This window comes from Tamandua tetradactyla, chromosome 9 (assembly GCF_023851605.1).
Source record: "Tamandua tetradactyla isolate mTamTet1 chromosome 9, mTamTet1.pri, whole genome shotgun sequence".
Taxonomy (NCBI): Eukaryota; Metazoa; Chordata; class Mammalia; order Pilosa; family Myrmecophagidae; genus Tamandua; species Tamandua tetradactyla.
In genome coordinates, this window is record NC_135335.1 from 21,544,286 (window position 1) to 21,568,844 (window position 24,559).

At 36.1% G+C, this 24,559-nt stretch overlaps 1 protein-coding gene and 1 long non-coding RNA gene across 2 annotated transcripts in view; one reads left to right on the forward strand and one right to left on the reverse strand.

Moving 5' to 3' along the window:
* Positions 1–24,559, reverse strand: part of LOC143645974 (uncharacterized) — a 326,483-nt gene that overhangs the window by 211,976 nt on the left and 89,948 nt on the right. The gene's annotated exons all lie outside the window — the stretch shown is intronic.
* On the forward strand, positions 16,856–17,815 carry LOC143645972 (olfactory receptor 8K1-like). The gene has a single exon (XM_077115059.1). It carries the CDS (start codon positions 16,856–16,858, stop codon positions 17,813–17,815), a length of 960 nt encoding a protein of 319 aa, XP_076971174.1.

A 24,559-nucleotide genomic window follows, 5' to 3' on the forward strand; every position in this document is an offset into this window, starting at 1 on the left:
TAGATTAATCCTTTTGTATTTATTGGTTCGGGGTGTTTCCTCCTGCTCACGGCTATGCTCGTGGCTACATTCTGATTTTATTTCATCCTCATCATTAGCCTTCTCGCTTCCTTCCTCCTCACTGCCTTCCTGTTCAGACTGAGGCTCAGAAGCTTCTGACCTTGCCTTTTGCTGGCTATGGAGGACTGGAAAAGTATAGTGGGCACAGCGGGGGTTAGAGGGCTTATTTTGGTTAGTCATTAGAGAGAGAGAAGAGAGCGCCTGACTGGCGGTTTGCAGGGAGTTAAGGAGGTGATTATTTTGCAGTTGTTGTCAGCTAGCTCTGGCCTGTTCTTGGGCAAAGAGTTCATTAAAGGCATTTGCACTGTTTCTGAGTGTAGTGGCCGCTTCCTCCAAGGCTGTATATTGTGGCAGGAAGGACGGAAATCGGGGCATTATAGGATAGCAATGGTGAAGAGGTTGTGGCGCACATGGCACATGGGGGGGGGTCAGAAAGCCGGGAGGTTATTAAAAGCTGAGAGGGGTTTTTCAGCACAGGGAGTTTTATCTTCTTGGAGGTCAGTGTCATTTGGTATATCTATAGTGACAGAATTACATTCTGAGTGGGGTCTGGAGAGGGGACGTGCATTTTTTAAGGCACTTTCTCCCTCTCTATAAAGCTTTAGTATTTCAGGGTCTGAAGGGGAAGTTTTTATGGCCTCATTGATTAAGTTCCAATAATTGAAGGCTGTAAAATTTTATAATAGTCCTTTAAACAATCTCCTACTCTTGACCAGCATTTTTGGTCTATGGTCCCGTCAGCAGGGAACCATGGACAGGTTTGATAGACAAACTGAAAGAAATTTCTAAGGTCCTTTTTCTTAACTCTCGCTCCTCACGTCTTGAGGGTTTCTTTTAATTGTCTCACGTAAAGCTCATGTGTACTAGATTCCTGTCCCATAGTGAATTTTTAAAATGAAAATAAAAGTGACTTACTGCGTGATCCTTTGCTCTTCTCTTTGTTCGTCCATCGGCGCGAGGTAGTGTCGCCGGGGCTGCGTTCACAGGCAAGTTACTTCTGTGGCAGTCCGGGGTTATGAGAGGGCCTGCCTCATTTTTCGGCACGTGATGCTTCTATCTCTCAGCTAGCGGTTGGGCCCCACGTTGGGTGCTAATTGTCCTGACCCACAGGACAGTCAACGGGGTCCACCACCTGCTGAGGGAAGAATGGCTATGGGACAGAGAGATGCAAGAAGGACAGCAAGACAGGATTCTGATCAAGCTGCGAATTTTATTAAGCAAGGGTGTATATATACCGACTTGGGGAGGGAAGTAGGGTATGTGGAGCATTATGAGAGGAGGGAGTTCGCACCGGTGGGAAGGGTTGGTTAGATGATTGTTGGCACTTGTTGTCAGGGAGAAAAAGGGGCAGAACAGACTCTTGGTGGGAACCTATTTCTGTGAAGAACCTTGTTGTAATATGTAGGTGCTATTGCATCAGCCAGGGTGGCCATGTTGGCTTAATCGCCATCTTAGGTTAGCCTCTGGTCCCCAACAGCAGCATCCTTAGAGCAGTTTCATACCATCCTCACTTTATACCTTTCATTGCCACTTTATTAGCAACAATCACTTCTGCTGTGATGGCATGCCTCTCCTCAGGCAAACCTGCTCAGAGATTCACTCTAAACAGCTATGGGTTTTGGTCTGTGCAGGTATCAGAGTCATTTCTTTAGTCCTGATTGTGTTTGTCTCCTACATGCTCATTATATATGTCATCTTGGTATGCGCAAGTGAGACCAGGCTTCTCCACATGTAATTCCCATCTGCCACTGGTGGGTCTGCTCTCTGGTAGCAGCCCAAATCTGATCAGTCCATTGATACTGATAAAATGACCTCTGTATTTTGCACTTTAATTATCATCACGTTTAACCCTCTGATCTGTAGCTTAAAGAAAAAAGAGGTAGAAAATGTTTTCCAGTATGATTTGGCTCATGTTCTGAAGAGATGATTTTTTGTTGTCAATGTTTCCATCTTTCTAGAGTAAGTACATCATGATGAACCATCTGAGATGCCAATATCCAAAACAGAATTAAGCACTAGTTGATTCAAGATTTGAGTCCTGTTCCCTGTATTCATCATATCTCCGGCTGAGTACTATTTTCTGGGCCACCCAACTATGCCTTGGAGAATGCAGGAAGCCCATAATTCGTTGTTTATTAATGCTTAATCAAACTCTTCCCTTATTCATTGTATTTGTAAAAACATCTGTAGGGCAGGTCACAGATTGGAAAATCCAGTAAAGGTAGCCCTGAATTCCCTAGAGCATGCCTGCTGGATGAAGTAGTGAAGATAATTTTTCATTCTCAAAGCTGAAATCTTCAGTTCTCCCTCTAAGGCCTACAATTGATTGGGTGAGGAGACTCCTCTTATTGCTGAAGACAATCTCCTTGCTGAAGGTAAATGTAACCAGTTAAACAAGCAAGCAACTGACTAATGACTTAAATGCAACTAGAAATAACAGTCATGCGAACTGGTTGAGCAAACAATTGCATGTCATAACTAGCCTAAGTGACATGTGAAATTAACCATCACACTCATAGTTATTTTCTTCTGATCATGTGATGTAGAATCATACATCCTCTGAAGGGAAACTTATTCTTCATCTATAAACTCTGTGCATACTTATGTAAGTTTTATTGAACAGCATAGATTTTTTCAGTCTGCTTTTCATTTTGTTTTCTGACTCTAAAATATCTGTAAGTAAAGTTGGAGAGTCATCTGTGTCTCCTGCTGACACAATGAGTTGTTTTCTGCACTTCTGTTGCAAGTCAAGTTTATGATGGTGACCATTCCTTATTATCTATGCTGTCCTCAAACATGTGTGAAACAGACTTGAAAACATTGATCTGTTGGCATCAAATTTCATTTTCTTCCTTATGAGAAACCCAGTATCCCACATGTCAATTCAAATGGCCATGTTCCAGATGCACAGATAGCTGTTAGGAAAGAATTGAATAGATAATGAAAAGATAAAAACAAATAAAGTAAGAAACAATTGGTGGGGATGATTAAGATAGTTGAAGGAAGGTAAAAAGGGAATTAGGATGCTTGATTGGAATGACTAAAAGATTTATTGAAGATGATAGTCAATGGAGCATATGATGTGACAAAAATATTTTAAGTACCAGGAGAAAAGGGAAAATATTGACATATTTTCATATACATATTTTCAATAGATTGGCAACATTATATTGGTAAAGAACAACATGTTAACAGGAAAAATTACTCTAAGATTTATTTCAGTTGTTCAACATCCAGATATCTTTAATAAAGACACTATAGGGAAATGGTACCATTCATTAATTGAGAAATATAAAAGAAGGATGAGGTAAATTCTACCAAATTAATACACATTCTATAGTAAGAAAATTCTCAACCAAGTTCAATAACTTACAAAAAAGATGAAATCTATGCAAATATGAACCACAGATTTACCCTCTTCTTTGACTTGATAAAGACAGCATGCTTAGAAAACTTCTATACTGTTAAATACCATGGCTGTTATGACAAATATATAAGTAAAATTCAGCATAATGCTGACAGTCCTTTGATTTTGGAACAGCTTCCATATAAGCATTGGGGCTTGTTCTAGTTTGCAACCTACTAGAATGTAATATACAAGAAACAGGTTTTAAAAAGAAGGAATTTATGAAGTTGCAAGTTTATGGTTCTAAGGCCATGAGAATGTCCAAATTAAAGCAAGTCTATAAAAGTGTCCAAATTAAGGAACCAACAAGAAGTTACCTACACTCAAAGGAACACCAATGATATTCAGGGTTTCTCTCTCAATTGGAAAGGCACACGACAAACATGGCAATGTCTGCCATCTTTCTCTCCAAGGTTCCAGTTTCATGATGCTCTCAACCCAGGGGCATTTCCCTTCTTCATCTCCAAAGGTCTCTGGCTGCATAGATTCTGGTGGCTTCATAGCAGTCTTGCTCTCTCCAAAATGTTTTCTTTGTTAAAGGATTCCAGTAAACTAATCAAGACTCATCTGGAATGGGTGGAGTCACATCATTAACCTCTAATCAAAGATTAATATCCACAATTGGGTGTGTCACACATCCGTGGAGAAAATCTAATCAAGTTTCCAACCTGCCGTGCTGAATGAGGATTGAAAGAAACAGCTGTCTCCATGGGATGCATCAGGATTAAAACATGGCTTTTCTAGAGCACATAATCCTTTCAAACCAGCTCATGTATCTAGTTTTTAAAAGTACAATTTTTTACATCTAAATTGGAATTTTGCTTTCCTTTGCTTATAAATTAAATCATATGTGACAGAATAATAAATATACACCATCCCCACAAATGAACTAAGACAGAAACATCCTCAGAATGATTGCATATTTGGGAAATAACCAAAACAGTTCAAGGAACAAGAATATTCAATTTATGATAAGCTGCTCTGGTAAAATAGAAGTACACACAAAATATTTTATTTGGATTAATATTATTACTTTTATAAGAAATAGAAATTTAGGGCTAGTTTTAATTTGGATTGTAACAAGTATAATAGTAGTGTTCTATGTGTGAGTTATATGTCACAAAAAATTGTATATAGGCTATCCAAAATGAAAAATAAGTTAGTATTATCTAGGGATTTAAGACTGAAATATAGTAATAATAGCAAAAACAAGGGAAACTAAGCTTGAGAATATTGAATCCAAACGTTTTAACACATGAAAACAAATATATGATATGAACTAAACAGGCAATGGCAAATATTTTCAACCTATGGGAAGGTGTTTTACATTCTTTTTTTTTTTACAAATGCCTCTGTGGATAGTATCCATGAATAATTTTATATAAGTATTTGTTTGAGTCGTAAATATTTGTTCAATTTTTTTGTGTATGTACCATGTAGAGGACTGGTGGGTCACATGTTAATTCTGTTTAACGTTTTGAGGGATGGCCAAATTGCCTTCCATTGTGATGCATCATTTTGCAGTGATACAAAATGTACAAGGATTCCAATTCTTTAGGGCACTCTCAAGTATGTTATGAGCATGTATCGTGCCCTGCACATGTGTATGCCTTCTCAGATTTTCTCTTATATGCAATAGCTTTTCAAAAACTTTATTCCAAAAAACAACTGACTTTTTCTCCCAGGCATTCTGTATGTCTATTTTTAGCTTCAACTCTGATACTTTGCCTCTGGTGGCAAGACTGTCTTTCCATATTTTCCCAAAACACCTTCTACTTAGCTACTTTTCCACCTTGAGAGAGTTCCAAGTTAAACAAAACTAAGTCAGGTGCTTTGCAACTGTACTTAATCCTCACATGACCAAACAGACAACAGCAATTCCTTGATAATAAGGTCTGTTCTGCTCCCTCCAAAAATACTTAGCAAAGTTAAGAACAGAGGCTGCCTTTAAAAAATCACCACTGGACTTGGAAAGTCAGTGGAGAAAACCAAAGTTAAACTGCCATAAAATTATCCTACAATATTGAGGTCAATGTTTTCTTTCTTCTTTTTTTATTATTTATTAAAAGAAATTACTAACACAACACTTAGAAATCATTCCATTCTACATATGCAATTCAATGTTTTCTTGATTGAGCATTTAATTGGTAGTCATAAAGCTCTGACTCTTTTCCAGAGCTCCAAGTTTATTGTGACAATTTTCTTTTCTGTATTAGAGAAATAGATGGGTTTAAAAAACAATCATGGGGCGGGCCGCGGTGGCTCAGCGGGCAAAGTGCTTGCCTGCTATGCCGGAGGACCTCGGTTCGATTCCCGGCCCCAGCCCATGTAACAAAAAACGGAAAAACAAAATACAATAAAACAAGAAAATGTTTAAAAAATGTTTCCCTTTCTTCCTTCCTTCCTTCCTTCTATCCTTCCTTCCTTCTCTCTGTCTAAAAAAAAAAAAAAAAAAAAACAATCATGCAGAAAATATGAATTTTCATATACAACTCGGTATTAGTCAGGATTCTCTAGAGACACAGAACCAACAGAAGAGATCTATAATTGTGAGATTTCTAAAGATGTCTCATGCGACTGTGAAATGGAAGAGCTCAGAATTTGTAAGACAGGATGTAAAGCTAGCAGCTTTGATGAAGGGTCTGGATGAACTCCACAGGAGTGTCTTGCTGGTGGAAGAAGCAATGAATCTCTCCCCTTCCCTAAAAGCCTTCAACTGATTGAATTATCTCGTTGTGGGAGATGCGTTAGTTGATGGCAGATGCAATCAGCCACAGATGCAGTCAACTCACTGATGATTTAATACAACATTAATGTTGTATTTGTCAACTGGCCATGAAATACCCTTGCAGCAGTGGTCAGGCCAGTGTTTGCCTGACCAAAGAACTGGGTATAGTCATCTGGGCAAGTTGACACCAGAACCTAACCATCACACCCTATTATTAGTAATTTACATTAGTGTGGAACGTATGTTATGATTGATGATAGCATGTTTTTATAATTGCAATTTTAACTATAGTCCATGTTTTAAGTTAGGGCTCACTGTTATTGTAGTGTATTGCCACAGACTCTGAAAAAATTTTATTCTGTTATAATATATAAAATAACACATCTTCCATTTTAATCACATTCAGACACACATATAAGTGCTTAATTGCATTCACAATGTTGTGCCAACATCATCACCATCCATTAATAGACTATTACCATCATTCCATATAGGAACCCTGTACATTATAAGCCTGAGGTTCCCTATCCCTACTCCATCCCCTGGAAACCTATATTCTAGACTCTAAGAGTTCCTTATTCTAATTAATTCCAATCAGTGAGATGATACAATTTGAATATTTTGTGCCTAGCTTATCTCACCCAACATGGTAACTTTCACTGCATCCATGTTGTTGCACATATCAGATCTTCACTACTTTATACAACTGAAAAATATTCAATTTTATGTATAATGTGCATACTTTGTTTATCCATTTATCTGTTGATAGACACTTTGGTTGCTTCCATCTTTTGGCAATTGTGAGTAATGCTACTATGAAATTCAATGTGAAGATATTCTTTGAATCCCTGTTTTGAATTTTTTTTTTTGCATATACCCAGTAGTTGGATTGCCACATCATATAGTAGTTCTATAATTAGCATTCTGAGGAACCACAAAACTGTCTTTCACAGTGTCTGCACCATTTTATATTTCTAACAAAAATGGGTGAGTGTTTCTCTTTCTCTGCATCCTTTCCAACACTTGTTTAATTTCTGTTTTTTTTTTGAATGAGAGCAATTCTAGTGGGAAGAAATGGTATCTCACTGTTGTTTTGATTTACATTTCTCTGATAGCTAATGATGTTGAGCATTGTTTCATGGGCTGTCTGGAATTCATATATCTTTTTTGAGAGATGTTTATTCAAGTCTTTTGCCCATTTTTAATTGTGGTCTTTGCCTTTTTGTTGTTAAGTTGGAGGATTTCTCTATATATTCTGCATATTAAACCATTATCTGATATGTGGTTTCAAAATATTTTTCCCATTGTGTAGATTTCCATTGTACATTCATGATAAAGCACTTTGATACATAAAATTTTTGAAGTTTGATGAGATCCCATTTATTTGTTTATTTGTTTGTTTTTCTTTTGTTGCTTGTGCTTTGGGTAGAAAGTCTAAGGAACCATTGTGTAATACAATGTCCTGAAGATGCTTCCCTACATTTTCTTCCAGGAGTTCAATAGTTATGTGTCTTATATTTAGTTCTTTAATCCATTTTGAATTGATTTTTGTTTAAAGTTTCAGGTAGGGGTGCTCCTTTTCTTTCTTAAATGGAGATCCAGTTTTCCTAGCCTCATTTGCTGAAGAGACTATTCTTTCCCAGTTGAGGGATCTTTGCTCCCTTGTCAAAAATCAGTTGGTCGTAAATGTAAGAGCTGATTTCTGAGCCTCCAATTTGATTCCTTTGGTCTATTTGTCTGTCCTGTGCAAGTACCATGATGTTTTGATTACTGTGACTTTGTAATGTTTTAAGATCACTCCTCCAAGAATTTTTTGTCTATATTCATAAGAAATATTGGCCTGTGAATTTCTTTTCTTGTGGTATCTTTATATGGTTTTGGTATGAGGATGATATCAGCCTCATAGAAAGAATTAGGGAGTATTCTCTCCACTTCAAATTTTAGAAGAGTTTGGAAAGAATTGGGATTAAGTCTTCTTGGAATATTTGGTAGGATTCCCCTTTGAAGTCATGTGGCTTTTCTTTGTTGGGAAAGTTTTGATTACTGATTCAATCTCTTTACTAGTAATTTCTTTGTTGAAATCCTGTATTTCTTCTTTAGTCAATGTTGACAGTTTGCATGTTTCTAAGAATGTGTCCACTTCATCCAGTTATCTAATTTATTGGCAGCTAGTTATTCTTAGTATCCTTTTAGAGTCCATTGGATTTCAGCAGGGTCTGTAGTAATGACCCAGTTTATCATTATTGATTTTTGTTTGTTGTATTTTCTTTCTTTCCCTTTTCAGTCTAGCTAAAGGATTGCTAATGTTATTGATTTTTTCAAATAACCGATTTTTGCTTTTGTTGATTCTCTCTATTGGTTTTTGCTTTCTGTTTCATTTATCTCCACCCTAATCTTTGATTTTTCATTCCATCTGCTCACTTTAGATTTAATTTGTTCTCTTTTTCTAGTTCTTCCAGTTTTATGGTCAGGTCAATTATTTTAAATCTTTCTTCATTTATAATATAAGCATTTAGAACTATAAATTTCCATGTCAGTACTGTTTAAACTGTATCCCATAAGTTTTGTAATGTATTTTCATTTTCAGTTGCTTCAAGATATTTCCTAATTAATTTCTGATTTCCTCATTAACCCGTTAGGTGTTTAAGAGCATGTTAATTTCCACATATTTGTGAATTTTCCATTTCTCCATCTGTTTTTAATTGTTAGCTTCATTCTTCTGTGTTTTTAGAATATAGGTTGTATGATCTAATTGCCTTTTTTACTTTCTGAGACTTTTTTGTGACTAAAAATATGGTCTATCCTGGAGAATGATCCATGTGCACTCAAGAAGACTGTGTATGCTGTTTCTGTTGGGTAAATTGTTCTCCATGTGTCTTTTAGGTATATTTAGTTTAGAGGATCATTCAGGTCTTGTATTTCCTTATTGATATTCTGATTAAGTGTTCTATTCATTACTGAAAGTGATATAATAAAATCTCCTACTGTTAATGTAGAATCATCAATTTCTCCCTTCATATCTGTCATTACTTGCTTCATATATTTTGGGCTCTGCTGTAGGTGCATGTAAGTTTATAATTGTTACATTTTCCACTTTTATTTTCCCTGTTATCAGCATTTAATGAGCATTTTGTTCCCCTTAATTACTTTTTATTAAAGTCTATTTTATTTGACATTAGTATAGCTCCCCCAGCTCCCTTTTGTTTACTACTTGTGTGGTATGTTTTTTCTTCCTTTCTTTCACTGTCAAGTTATTTGTATCTTAAAATTTAAGGTGAGTCTCATGTAATAGCATGTAGTTGGATTATGCTTTTATCTATTCTTCCAATCTCTGCATTATGACTGGAGTAATGTAACTAATTTTTTAAGCTGGCAGAAAATTTATTAAGTTTGCATGCAGGCAATCTTGTGAAAAAAGAGGTGAGGGGTGAGGGGCCTAGACACTGTGGGGCCATCCGCTTTTTATTAAAAAAAACTTTCTATTGATAAAACCAAACAGCATGCAAACATGAACATTCTGCCATTTGCTTTTACAATTTTTTTCCTTTTGTAATTTTTATTAACTATTTTACTACTCTCCCCTTTTCACTTCTACACTGATGCTTGAGTGTAGATACTCAATCAAAGAGGTTTGGTTAGCTCCACTCTTCTCCCTCCCTTGAGATGCTTAATCTTAAATGATTTATTCAAGTGGGGTCCATTATCACCCAGGTGCTGTTTATTGCTGTTCCCAGATAGATCTTTATCCTTGTGGCCTGACTGCTTCTTGGAATTTGCCCTTTGCTCAGCCAGCCAGCACCTTAATTCTAGCCCTGCCTCAGTTTCTCCAGCAAAGATTTCCAGCTCCCTTAATCTTTTGGGAATTTAGGGAGATGGTCCATCTTCTGTATCTGCTTGGTTTATTTGCTCAAGGATCTCCTTTGGGATACCAAGAGGCTTTGATCTAGTTGGTGTTTGGCACAAACAAGTGGGTAAACACTAGCCAATGGTCCCCAGGAAGTGAAGAAGATCATTCTCAGAAGAGGGGTGGAATATTTAGGGACAATGAGTAACTTGATAGGACACCAGAATGTTCCCACATCTACAAAGGAGAGGGGTTAGTGAATGGGAGATATGAAATCATCAGAGACAGAGGCAGCCTTGGCATGCTGTCTTCTTTATTAGCCATGAGCAGGACTCAAGGGGATGAACTGCCCTCCTTCAAGAGACAATGCAGTCCTTGGGCCCAATGCTCATGTTGGTGGAACCTGTGACAAGGCCTCAGTGGGTCCTGAATTTAAGTGTTATCTGAAGATTTCTAGCACTCTCTCTGCCACTGGCCCTCTGACTCACAGTTGAATAAAGGTCCTTGAGGCTCGAAGACACAAATAATGTGACCTTGAGGGGCAGGGCACTTTTAACAGTGGCTGCAATAAGCTGAGCCAATTCTCTGGTCTTTTGCTTGACCCTCTTTGCTCGCTCCTCCTTATCCTTATCTCAATTGTTAAAGACATAAAAGTAATTTCTAATAGGTCATTAGTGGGAGTTTGTGGGCCCATAGAGAGCTTTTGCAGCTTTCTCCAAATGTCAGGCAAACTAGATAGTGAAATAGGTGCCTAGCAAAATGAGAATCTGGGCTTACATTAGTATATATTTTTAGGGCTTCTACTAACCTGCCCTGGAACAGGAACTGGCTTTCTACTATCTCTGAAGTGAACACACTTAGCTTATTACAGCCAGCTGTCTTGGTGGTATATTTTTCATGGCTTCTAGAAAGAGTTGACTATATGTTCTTAATTGGCTTTAAAAAGTATCATCAAGAGGATTTTCTCCTCTAGCATAGACTGAGATATTGGGTATAGTAGAGCCACAAGTACCTCTCAGGTCCTTGTCTTGATAGAAATCCACACACATATAGGTGAACATAGGAAATTTCTGACTAAACTCCCTTACTTACAGACTGGACAATGGTATGGCAATTGAGAGTCACACTGGGAGACTATGCTTCCCTGTCTTACAGCTTATATTAAATGCTGGCATTTCCCACTGTGCTTGGAAAAGGAAATAAAAGAAGTTACCTTTCTACTTGCCAGTATCTTGGGATCTTGGTAAGAAAATCATAATCAGGCCCATTCATGAGCCACCTTTCATGAAAGATGTCCGGATGTATATCTCTGGGGTATTTCCTGTGTCTTGCCAAGAAGAATTCCAGGACAATGTTCTCAAGGAGTTGGGAACTCAAACTCCGTTCAGCACCTTTCATGAGAGATACCTGGACTTACACTTCCAGGGGAGGGGTTTTTCCAGGCTTTGCCTGGAATAATTCCAGGGCAACATTCTCAAGGAGTCCTTTCTCTACATTGGCTCAACGTTTGGGGAATGTGGGAAATAAAGTTGTTAGAAATTTTTAGGGTAGCTTTCATGAGACATACCTGGACTTATGCTTCTTGGGGTTTCCCAGGCCATGCCCAGAAGAATATTGGCAATGCTCTCAAGAATCAGGGCCTTGAACCTTTTTCAGCACCTTTCATAAGACATGTCTGGGCCAACATTTCCAGGGATCTTCCTGAGCTTTGCCCTGCAGAATTCCAGGGTACTGCTCTCAAGGTTTCCTTCCTCTCTATCAGCCCAATATCTTGCGGATACAGGAAGTAAAGACACTGGACATCAGTGGGACATGTCACTGGAAATGTCTAAACCTATGATCTTGAGGTGGGAGTCTGTTCCACTTGAAAGAATTTGAAGATGATGCTCCCAGGAATACTTTCATCCTCTAGTTTCCTGTTCTATGAGGGCTAAAAAGTGAGCATGCTCTAGAAGAAGTGAAGCTTTTTATTTAGCCTCAATGGGTCTCAATAGAAACTAAATGATCAAGACTTGGTGGGGAGAAACTCACATTGGAAAATACTCAATTCTTATGAGCACAGACCAAAGATGACTTCCTAGAAAGTTAAAGAGAACACTTTGATTAGTATAAGAATCCTTAGCTCAGAATTCTGTGTTATAAAAGATGAAGGGACTGAAAGCCAGATAGAGGAGAAAGTAGGGGACTGTCATGAGACAGCAAAAAGGAATTCTGTCAAAGAAGTGGAAAGAGAATCCAGCAGGAGGTAGGGTCTTGTTCCCTAGAGTGGAGGAAAGGAAAGTGTGGGGGAATCTTGAAGAGCCAAGGAGAGAGAGAAAGAAGTAGGGTAAATTGATGGGGCTTGATTTGGCTTCCACTGGACTACTGAATGACATGGGGAATAATCCCCATCAGGCCTGAAGGGAAGTATCACTTGATACTCTGAGTCTCCTTGACTCTGCATGGCATGGAGGCGGGTTCCTGCCACCTCTGAGGTGGGATCCAGAAGAATCAGAGTAGACTGAGCTTATGTCTTGGGGAGCCAGATAAAAGCCCTTAGATTCTTAGATATGAAGAGATGCATGAAGATATAGGAGAAGATAATAATGAGCCAAGCAAGAAGAAAAGCAAAAGTATATGGCCAAGTCTTCCAGTACTCATCAGTCCAGTCAGAGAAAAGTATCTCTTAGGTGGCTTACCAAAATATGTTGCCAGATTTGATTCCTAGGTTCTAGGCCATGACGTGGGAAAGAATTCATGTGCACAGTACAAAGTAAGGAGGCAGAAAATTTGTTAAGTACTTATGCAGAAAAGGAACATGCAGGTACTCTCATTAAGAAAGAGGTGAGGGATGAAAACTCTAATTCATTTCTTTTTTTGTATGTTGTATGGTAGAGTGTTGTTTCATTATTTTTCCATGTGAGTATCCCATCATTGTAGCATCACTTATTGATTTTTTTTTTTGCCTATTTGTTTTGTTGGTTGGTTGATGTTTGCTTGTTGTTGTTTTTTGTGGGAAGTGCATGGACCAGGAATCAAATCTGGGTCTCCCACATGGCAGGTGAGAATTCTACCACTGACCTACCCATGCACCCCACTAATCCATTTATTTTTAACATCACTACTGATAAGCAAGATTTTCTTGTGTAATTTTGCTACTTAGGCTTTGCATGTCTCATACATTTTTTGTACCTCAATTCTTCCATAAGTGCCTACCTTTATATTTATTTGATTTTTTGTTTTGTACCATATTTATTGCATTCTCCTTTTTATCTGGAAATATTTTCATCTACTTTTCTTGTAGTTATTATAGGGTTAAAATTGAATATTCTAAACATATAACAATCAAGTTGGGTTTGATACCAACTTACCTTTAGTAGTGTATACATATACTTCTCCTATACCCCAACATCTCCCTACCCTTTTTTGCATGTTTTACCACTTATATCTTCATACATTTTATGCCTAAAACTATAAATTAGTTGCTACTTCTTATACTTTGGCATTTTACCACTTATTGGAAGTGAGAAATGGAGTTCCATACCAAATAATATATGATGATAATATTGTAATTTATAATTACCCAAATAGTAACATTTAGCACAGGTCTTTATTTAACTATGCTGCTTTGAACCACTGTCTAGTCCCTTCCCTTTAAGGATGAAGACTTCCCTTATCACCTTGCTTGTAGTATAAATCTAGTTGTGATCAACTCCATCGGTTTTGTTCCCCTGGGAATGTTTTCATCTGTCTCTCATTTTTGAAAGAAAGTCTCACCAGATCTGTGTAACAATAACATGCTATCTAACATGCATCTAACTCTGGGCCCAGAAAGAAATAATGGAATAGATATGGCAGACAAAACCATTATTGACCAGAAATTTTCCTAATTTATAAAACAAAACAAAACATCTATAATATCACAGTTATAAAATGTTTAAAGAACTCAGAGAGGATAAACAGGAAAAAACATGCCAAAGCAGATCACAATAAAATTTTGAAGATAAATGCTAAAAATATATTCTTAAAAACCTGCAGAGAAAAAATATACATTAATAAAAAGAACAAATAAAAGAATGACCACATAATGACATGTCTCCACCCATTGGGTGAGTCTTAATAAGTTTCTGGAGTCTTACAAAAGAGGAAACATTTTGGAGAATAAAAAAGAGTCAGAAAGCAGAGCAGAATGACACAGCCATGAGAAGCAGAGTCCACCAGCCAGCGACCTTTGGAGATGAAGAAGGAAAATGCCTTCTGGGGAGCTTCATCAAACAGGAAGCCAGGAGAAGAAGCTAACTATGACACCGTGTTTAACATGTGCCCTTCCAGATGCGAGAAGAACCCTGACTGTGTTCACCATGTGCCTTTCCAGATGAGAGAGAAACTGTGACTGTGTTTGCCATGTGCCTTCTCACTTGAGAGAGAAACCCTAAACTTCACTGGCCTTCTTGAAGCAAGGTATCTTTCCCTGGATGCATTTGATTGGACATTTCTATAGACTTGTTTTAATTGGGACCTTTTCTCAGCCTTAGAACTGTAAATGAGCAACTTATTAAATTCAGCTTTTAGAAGCCAAAAGAAAAAATAAAACAAAAAGAATTACCACAGTTTTCTTGGCAGAAGCAAAACAAATCATAAAATATGGTCTTATGTAAACTTATAATTTTATATCCAGAAAAAACATACATGTTAATGGATATTGTATATCAAATATTGCATAATCTCCTCTTGAGAAGTCCTTCTTTCTTTTACTTATGTGTTTTATGTGTGTTTGTGTGTGTAGATTTTTTGTGTTGGCATGTGTTTGTGTTCAATATACCTACGTTAATCATGTTGTATAACTGAGTTGCTAACAAAGGCATATTTCTGATGTTCAGTGTCTGGTGATATTTTATAATTTATCAGTTAGGCCCAGATATAAATACTTTTAACTTTCTCCCAATGGGAGTTTCAGAGAACAATTAACAAACATCTAAGACATGCTCCCTTGAGATATTTCTGTTTTATGTGTTTATCCTTGAATCAATGTAAAACTTCAAGAAAATGAGTCTCAAAGGGCTAGAAAAACACTTAAATCCTTACTGCAACAATGAAGATTAAACCTGAATGAACTCAAAGCTGATTCTCCATTAGGGTGAGTTTAAAACTTTGGTCTTTGAATCTTTTTCTCAAGACATACAACCTAAACTGGACCATCCCTACGTGCTTTGAAGGGCTTATGCAAAATTGTTTTTGCTTTTGCAATATACTTTTCCTTTATGAAGGTAAGTAATGTTCAGGATATTTAGTGCTAGCATTTTAAATGTGACCTTAAAACTCTAAGCAAACTGTGAATTTGAGGTTTAGTCTCACAGAGGAGCAACATGTAAAGTGTGTACCCAGATTTGGAAGCACCACTCCTAGGTATCTTAGAGGAGGTAAGTAGTAAAGAAAGTAGTAAATAACTAAAATAAACAACTAATGATGTTTTCCTAAACCCTGTTATTTGTTACTCAAGATCATTACCTTTTTCATCTCTAAAATATATAGAAACCAAGCAAAAATATCACTGCAAAGAGACAGATGTGGGAAGCTTCCCCTGAACTCTTGCCAATGTAAAGAAATCTTCCTTACTTCGATATCCTGATTGGTGTGTCTGTGCATTAAGCCAAGACAAGAAGCAAACCCAGATTTGGTGGGGGGGGGCTTGGTCTTCAGATATATTGGATATACAGTTCTATACACTCTGTGCTGTGTATTATCTATAATACCTTCAATTTTCAAGTTAGCTTATGCTTAGTAATCGATTTCAACTTTGATCTTTGTCTACTCTTGTAGAAAAACCTACAATAATGTATTGTCCCTCTCTTTATTTTCTGTCTGCTCAGATACCTTAAATGAGAGGCAGCATGTTGTGCTTGTTAGAAAAAAAAAAACAAAAAACTATTCTTAAGGCAAAATTCTTTTATTTTAATCCTGAGTCCACAATTTACTAGCTGAGTGATTTTTGTTAAATTATTTAGCACTCTGTACCTCAATTTCCTTACATTCCAATGAAGATGGAAACATTGCCCACTTTTTATTACTGTACGGATGGATCACATATCTGACTGTAAAGTGCTCTAGAAGTCCTTTGCACATAATGAAATCTTCCTTAGCACTTCTCGGCCTCCTTACATAAAGGTTCAAGAATAATCAGAATGACTGTATCTTTTGCGTGCAGAAGAGATATTTATGATTGGGGGATCACTCAGAAGAAGTGATTCAATCTGCAGAAACAACAGACAGGTATGACAAATGCAGATTATGACATTCTTTAACAAAATTCTAAAATCAGCATATTATAGCATTAAATTTTGCACTGAGAAGGATTAAAACCCATATTTAATAGTCAGATGTTTCCTAATCAGCATCTGATTCATCACTCCTGCAATAAATTGGAAACTCTCTTCATGCCATGTTACTTTGTATGGATATGGCAATTGTCAAGAAGATGAGGTTTGTAGTTTTGTGTAGAGCTCTGTCTTACACCTTACTTGAAATTTTAAAAAGGTGAAAATATATACCTATTTTGACATACTTAAAATAAGTTTGGGTCAAATGAATTAAGTCATTGTGGATGCATGAAAAACAACTACATCAAAATATTTTGCCTCTGTTAAGGTATATTTGACCAAAGTTTCAATGGATTAAGTGTTGGTGTGTATACTTTTGGCAAGATGGATGGAGGAATCTTTATTTAGATTTTGAAATGGAGAATATGCCCTTATAGTTTAGACATTATGGTCTATGCTTTCTCAGGGATTGCATGTCAATATAATAAGTACTGATTTTATACTTTATACAGGTTATGAAGATGAACCATATGGAACAACAAAATCATACTGCAGTGACCCACGTGACTGAATTTATTCTCTTAGGTGTCACAGATAACCCTGGACTGAAGGCACCCCTCTTTGCAACCTTTCTTATCATATACTTAGTTACAGTGATAGGCAATTTGGGCATGATTTTGTTGACCCATGTGGATTCCAAGCTACACACACCCATGTACTTTTTTCTTAGACATTTGTCCATTACTGATATTGGATATTCCACTGTCATTGGCCCAAAAATGATGGTAAACTTTGTGGTGAATGAAAATACAATTTCCTACAATTGGTGTGCTACTCAACTGGCAACCTTTGAGATTTTCATCATCAGTGAACTATTTATTCTATCAGCAATGGCTTATGATCGCTACGTAACCATCTGCAAACCTCTTTTCTATGTGGTGATCATGGCAGAGAAAGTGCGTTGGATGCTGGTTCTTATTCCATATCTCTACAGCACTTTTGTGTCCCTATTTCTCACGATTAAGTTATTTACATTATCCTTTTGTGGCTCTAACATCATCAGCTATTTTTACTGCGATTGCCTCCCCTTGATATCTATACTCTGTTCTGACACACATGAATTAGAATTGATCATTATGATCTTTTCAGGCTGTAATTTGCTCTCAAACTTGTTAATTGTCCTTGTATCCTACATGTTTATTCTTGTGACCATCTTCAGAATGAACTCAACTGATGGGCGGGACAAAGCCTTCTCTACCTGTGGCTCCCATCTGACAGTGGTGGTTGTCTTTTATGGGACACTGTTGTTTATTTACCTGCAACCCAAATACAGCCATACTTTTGATATTGATAAAATGGCCTCAGTGTTTTGCACTCTGGTTATCCCTCTGCTGAATCCATTGATCTACAGCTTGAGGAACAAAGAAGTAAAAGTTGCTCTAAAGAGAATCTTAACTAATCAAAGCAAAATGCTCACTTAATATCTTAATGTTCAGTAATACAAGATCCAACAATGTTTGCTTAATAGTCAGTCAGAAGGGTAAAATAAATGAGGTAGATGGGAATATAAGTGGTCAATGAGAATGAGGGGTCAGGTACATAATATGTAAGTTTTTCTTCTTTTTTCTTTTTATTTCTTTTTCGGGAGTGATGTAAATGTTCTAAAAAATTATTACGATAATGAATATACAACTATGTGATGATATTTGAGCCATTGATTGTACACACCGTATGTGGGAGGTATGTGTGTGAAGATTTCTCCATTAAAAAAATAGTCTGTCAGAATATATATAGAATCAAAAAATAGTATTTGATCAGATTCATTCTTCTATATTTTCCTCTTGTTATGAAAAAACACTTCCTTTTATATCACTCAGCACTTTTCTTCTTCACTTTGAAAGACATTTTAGCTAGATACTATAAGCCCCCAAAGTTTTTCAAGGTCCTATTGACAACTATATTACTTAGAAATAAGGCACGTCATAACAAATTTTGGGGGTAAGGCAAAAAATTCCTCATTGAATTGCCTTGGCATCTTTGTAATAAAATAATTGTCCAAAAATAGATGGATTTATTCTTTGACCCTTAACTAAGTTCCTCTGATCTATATCTGTATTTATGGGAATGATACACCTCTAAATTGCTGCAGTGTAATAGTAAATTCTGAAATGAGGTTTTCTCCCACCTTTTCCTTCATTTAAAAATCATATGACTACTCCAGTTCCATTATATTTCCAAAGAATTTTAGAATTAGCATGACAATATCCACAGAAATGCCTGCTGGGATTTTGAAAATGATTGCACTGAATCTATGGATCAGTTTGTGGCAAATTACCACCTCAAAAATCTTGATTCTCCTAACCTATGTACATGACATATCTCCCTTTATTTAAATATTTAATTTCTCTTGGCAAGGTTTAATAATATTCTGTGTATAAATTTTGCAATTTTTTTGTTAAATTTATTTCTGAGTATTTTATTTTTTGAATGTCATTGTGAAAGTAACTGCTTTCTTAATTACATTTTCTGACAATTAGCTCTTGATGTAGAGAAATAGATATAGGTTTAACATATTGATTTCCCCTTCAACCTTGCTCAATATATTGGCCCTATATATTTTTATAAGTTCCTTAGAATTAGCCATGTGAAGTATCAAATGATTGTGAACAAAATGAGTTTCTCTCCACCCTTTGTAAACATAATGTTCCATGTGCTTGCTGGTTTCTAATTGTTCTGTCTATTAATGAGAGGGGATATTAAAGTCTCCAACAATTATTCTTAAATTCTTCACTTCTACCTTTAATTTCATCCTTTTTTTGTTGTATGCATTTTGGGACTACATTGTTATGCACATATGTATTTTTAAATTAGTAATTGTTATATTATCTTGATGCATTGGATTTTTAATCATTATTAAATATACCACTTTACATCTAGTATTATTGTCTTCAGTCTATTGTGTTTCCTGTAAGTACAGTTGCTTCTACTTCTACAGTTACTACTTGCATGGTATATAATTTTCCATCATTTGAATTTAAACTTGTGTTGTTGTTTTTTTTTTTTTGCATTGGCAGGCACCGGGAATCTAACCTGGGTGTCCAGCATGGCAGGCAAGAATTCTGCTACTGAGCTACCATCACACCACCCTAAACTTACTTTTGACTTTGAATCTAAAGTGTGTCTCTCATAGACAGCATGAGGTTGGATCTTTTAGGGTAACAAGTTTGTTAATCTCTGCACTTTGATTGAATTTTTAATGCAACTACATTTAACATAGTTATTAATATAGTTAGATTTACATATTCACTTTGTTGTTTATTTTTTATATAACTCAGATGTTTTAGTTCTTACACTGCTCTCTTATTCCTTTTTTAATCTAAAATATACCCAACTTAACATACCATTTTAATTTCTTTGTTGGATTTTTTGTTATAATATTGAGTTATATTCTTGGTTATGGCTCTGGGTATTACAATATACATCTTAAATTAAAATAGTTGCATATTAACTTAATTTCAATAAAATTAGAGCCTTCCCTCCAATGTCAATTCATTACCATGTTACTATTGTCATGTACTACATCTTTATACTTTGTAGTTCAAATACACAGTTTTGTAATTACTGTTTGGTTAAGTTTATTTTAAAATGGTTAACAGAAGAGAGGAGAAAAATATAAGTACGCATATTTTAATTGACCTACATACCAGCATTTCCCCATGTTCTGTAGCTCTTCATGTGGATTTCAATTATTGTCTGATGCATTTGCCTTAAAACTGAAAAGTTTTCTTTAATGTTTCTTTTGAGGCAGAATTGCTAGCAGCAAATTTTTTTAGTCCTCATTTGTCAGTGAATGTCTTTATTTTACTGGAATTTTTGTTTGATAGTGTGTGTCTTTCAGACATTCAATCTGTCTTCCCACTGTTTTATGGCTTTTATTATATCTAATGTGATACAAGCTGCTATGCTTATTGTGGTCCCCTTGTACATGACAAATGTTATTGTCTTACTATTTTCCAGATTTCCTTTCTTTACTTCTGTTTAATAATAATTTGCCTATAGGTGTGGATCTGTTTAGGTTAATCATACTTGGATTTTGTTGAAGTGCTTGGATGTTTATATTAATGTTTTTCATCATATTTAAGAAGTTTTCAGCTGCTGTTCTGCAAAGTATTATTTCCCCTTTCTTCTCACCTTGTGGAATTCCTATAAGGCATACATCAGTGTGCTTGGCAATTCAGGTCTCTGAGGTTCTATTCGTTCTTCTTCATTTTTCCTTCTATTTTTAGTTTACATGCTCTCTATTGATCTGTTTTTAGGTCTCTTATTTCTGTCTTCTGCCATTTTAAATCTGCTGTTGAACACATGTATGTATTTTTTACAAATTTTTCCATTTATTGCAACTCTGGTATTTCAATTTTTCAACAAATTTTCTTTATTTTCATTTGATGAACCATTCTAATCATAGTTTCCTTTGATTCTTTTTTTAAATTTTTTTTATTAATTAAAAAAATTAACAAACAAAACATTAAGATATCATTCCATTCTACATATATAATCAGTAATTCTTAATATCATCACATAGTTACATATGCATCATTTCTTAGAACATTTGCATCAATTTAGAAAAAGAAATAAAAAGACAATAGAAATAAAAACAAAATGATAACAGAGAAAAAAAAGATTATACATACCATACCCCTTACCCCTCACTTTCATTTACCACTAGTATTTCAAACTAAATTTATTTTAACATTTGCTCCCCCTATTATTTATTTTTATTCCATATGTTCTACTCTTCTGTTGATATGGTAGATAAAAGGAGCATCAGACACAAGGTTTTCACCATCACACAGTCACATTGTGAAAGCTATATCATTATTCAATCATCATCAAGAAACATGGCTACTGGAACACAGCTCTCCGTTTTCAGGCAGTTCCCTCCAGCCTCTCCACTACATCTTGAACAACAAGGTGATATCTACTTAATGCGTAAGAATAACCTCCAGGATAACCTCTCGACTCTGTTTGGATTCTCTCAGCCATTGACACTTAGTCTCATTTTACGCTTCCCCCTTTTGGTTGAGAAGGTTCTCTCAGTCTCTTGATTTTAATTCTCAGCTCATTCTAGGGTTTTTCTCAGTCCTTTGATGCTGAGTCTCAGCTCATTCCAGGATCTTTGTCCCACGTTGCCAGGAAGGTCCACACCCCTGGGAGTCATGTCCCATGCAGAGAGGGGAAGGGTGGTGAGACTGCTCATCATATTGGCTGGAGAGGGAGGCCACATCTGAGCAACAAAAGAGGCTCTCTTGGGGGTGACTCTTAGGCCTAAATTTTAAGTAGACTTGACCTATCTTTTGTGGGGTTAAGTTTCATATGAATAAATCCCAAGACTGGGGGCTCAGCCTATAGCTTTGGTTGTCCACACTGTTTGTGAGAATATCAAGAATTCAACTTGGGGAAGTTGAATTTCTCCCCACTCTCACCATTCCCCGAAGGAGGCTTGCAAATTGTAGTTCCTCTTGTCTTCACTTTGAGATTATCTCAATTCTGGGGTAACAGGATAAATCCTACTAAACATTCAACTTTGGGTTCTAATGAATGCTTACTGGGTTCCATTCTTGTCATGTGCAGATGGAGGAGTGGACGGATTAAGTTCCCTGTTTCTAACTCCTGCTGGTCTCTGTTACCAATGATATATTCCAAGCTGATTCTCGAATGTCGGTTCACATCAGTGGGACCGTACAGTATTTGTCCTTTAGTTTTGGGCTAGACTCACTCAGCATAATGTTCTCTAGGTCCATCCATGTTATTACATGCTTCATAAGTTTAGTCTGTCTTAAAGCTGCATAATATTCCATTGTAGGTATACGACACAGTTTGTTTAGCCACTCGTCTGTTGATGGACATTTTGGCTGTTTCCATCTCTTTGCAATTGTAGATAATGCTGCTATAAACACTGGTGTTCAAATGTCCGTCTGTGTCTTTGCCCTTAAGTCCTTTGAGTAGATACCTAGCAGTGGTATTGCTGGGTCGTAATCCATTCTGCCATTCTATGTCTTTTGATTGGGAAATTCAGTCCATTAACTTTTAGTGTTATTACTATTTGGATAATATTTTCCTCTACCATTTTGGCTTTTGTATTATATATATCATATCTGATTTTCCTTCTTTCTACACTTTACTCCATACCTCTCTCTTCTGTCTTTTCGTATCTGACTCTAGTGCTCCCTTTAGTATTTCTTGCAGAGCTGGTCTCTTGGTCACAAATTCTCTCAGTGACTTTTTGTCTATAAATGTTTTAATTTCTCCTTCATTTTTTTTTTTTGGCCTAAAAATATGTATATTTTATTTTCTATAGCACGTTTGACATTTATTTATTTATTTTTTTTATTAATTAAAAAAAGAATTAACAAAACAATTAGAAATCATTCCAATCTACATGTACAATCAGTAATTCTTAATAACATCACATAGTTGCATATTCATCATTTCTTAGTACATTTGCATCGATTTAGAAAAAGAAATAAAAAGACAACAGAATAAGAATTAAAACAATAATAGAAAGAAAAAAAAACAAAAAAAACAAAAGGAAAAAACCATACCTCACATGCAGCTTCATTCAGTGTTTTAACATAATTGCATTACAATTGGGTAGTATTGTGCTGTCCATTTCTGAGTTTTTATATCCAGTCCCGTTGTACAGTCTGTATCCCTTCATCTCCAATTATCCCTTCTCTTTTTTTTTTTTTTTAATTAACAGAAAAAAAGAAATTAACCCAACATTTAGAGATCATACCATTCTACACATGCAATCATTAACTCTTAACATCATCACATAGATGCATGATCATTTCTTAGTACATTTGCATTGGTTTAGAAGAACTAGCAACATAACCGAAAAAGATATAGAATGTTAATATAGAGAAAAAAATAAAAGTAATAATAGTAAAATCAAAACAAAAAAAAAACAAAAACCTATAGCTCAGATGCAGCTTCATTCAGTGTTTTAACATGATTACTTTACAATTAGGTATTATTGTGCTGTCCATTTTTGAGTTTTTGTATCTAGTCCTGTTGCACAGTCTGTATCCCTTCAGCTTCAATTACCCATTGTCTTACCCTGTTTCTAACTCCTGCTGAACTCTGTTACCAATGACATATTTCAAGTTTATTCTCGAATGTCCGTTCACATCAGTGGGACCATACAGTATTTGTCCTTTAGTTTTTGGCTGGATTCACTCAGCATAATATTCTCTAGGTCCATCCATGTTATTACATGGTTCATAAGTTTATCTTGTCTTAAAGCTGCATAATATTCCATCGTATGTATATACCACAGTTTGTTTAGCCACTCTTCTGTTGATGGAGATTTTGGCTGTTTCCATCTCTTTGCAATTGTAAATAATGCTGCTATAAACATTGGTGTGCAAATGTCCGTTTGTGTCTTTGCCCTTAAGTCCTTTGAGTAGATACCTAGCAATGGTATTGCTGGGTCGTATGGCAATTCTATATTCAGCTTTTTGAGGAACCGCCAAACTGCCTTCCACAGTGGTTGCACCCTTTGACATTCCCACCAACAGTGGATAAGTGTGCCTCTTTCTCCGCATCCTCTCCAGCACTTGTCATTTTCTGTTTTGTTGATAATGGCCATTCTGGTGGGTGTGAGATGATATCTCATTGTGGTTTTGATTTGCATTTCTCTAATGGCCAGGGACATTGAGCATCTCTTCATGTGCCTCTTGGCCATCCGTATTTCCTCTTCTGAGAGGTGTCTGTTCAAGTCTTTTTCCCATTTTGTAATTGGGTTGGCTCTCTTTTTGTTGTTGAGATGAACAATCTCTTTATAAATTCTGGATACTAGACCTTTATCTGATATATCATTTCCAAATATTGTCTCCCATTGTGAAGGCTGTCTTTCTACTTTCTTGATGAAGTTCTTTGATGCACAAAAGTGTTTAATTTTGAGGAGTTCCCATTTATTTATTTCCTTCTTCAGTGCTCTTGCTTTAGGTTTAAGGTCCATAAAACCGCCTCCAGTTGTAAGATCCATAAGATATCTCCCAACATTTTCCTCTAACTGTTTTATGGTCTTAGACCTAATGTTTAGATCTTTGATCCATTTTGAGTTAACTTTTGTATAGGGTGTGACAGATGGGTCTTCTTTCATTCTTTTGCATATGGATATCCAGTTCTCTAGGCACCATTTACTGAAGAGACTGCTCTGT

Coding starts and splice junctions, on each gene's coding strand:
- LOC143645972 (XM_077115059.1), top strand. CDS start 16,856: ATGAACCATATGGAACAACAAAATCATACTGCAGTGACCCACGTGACT.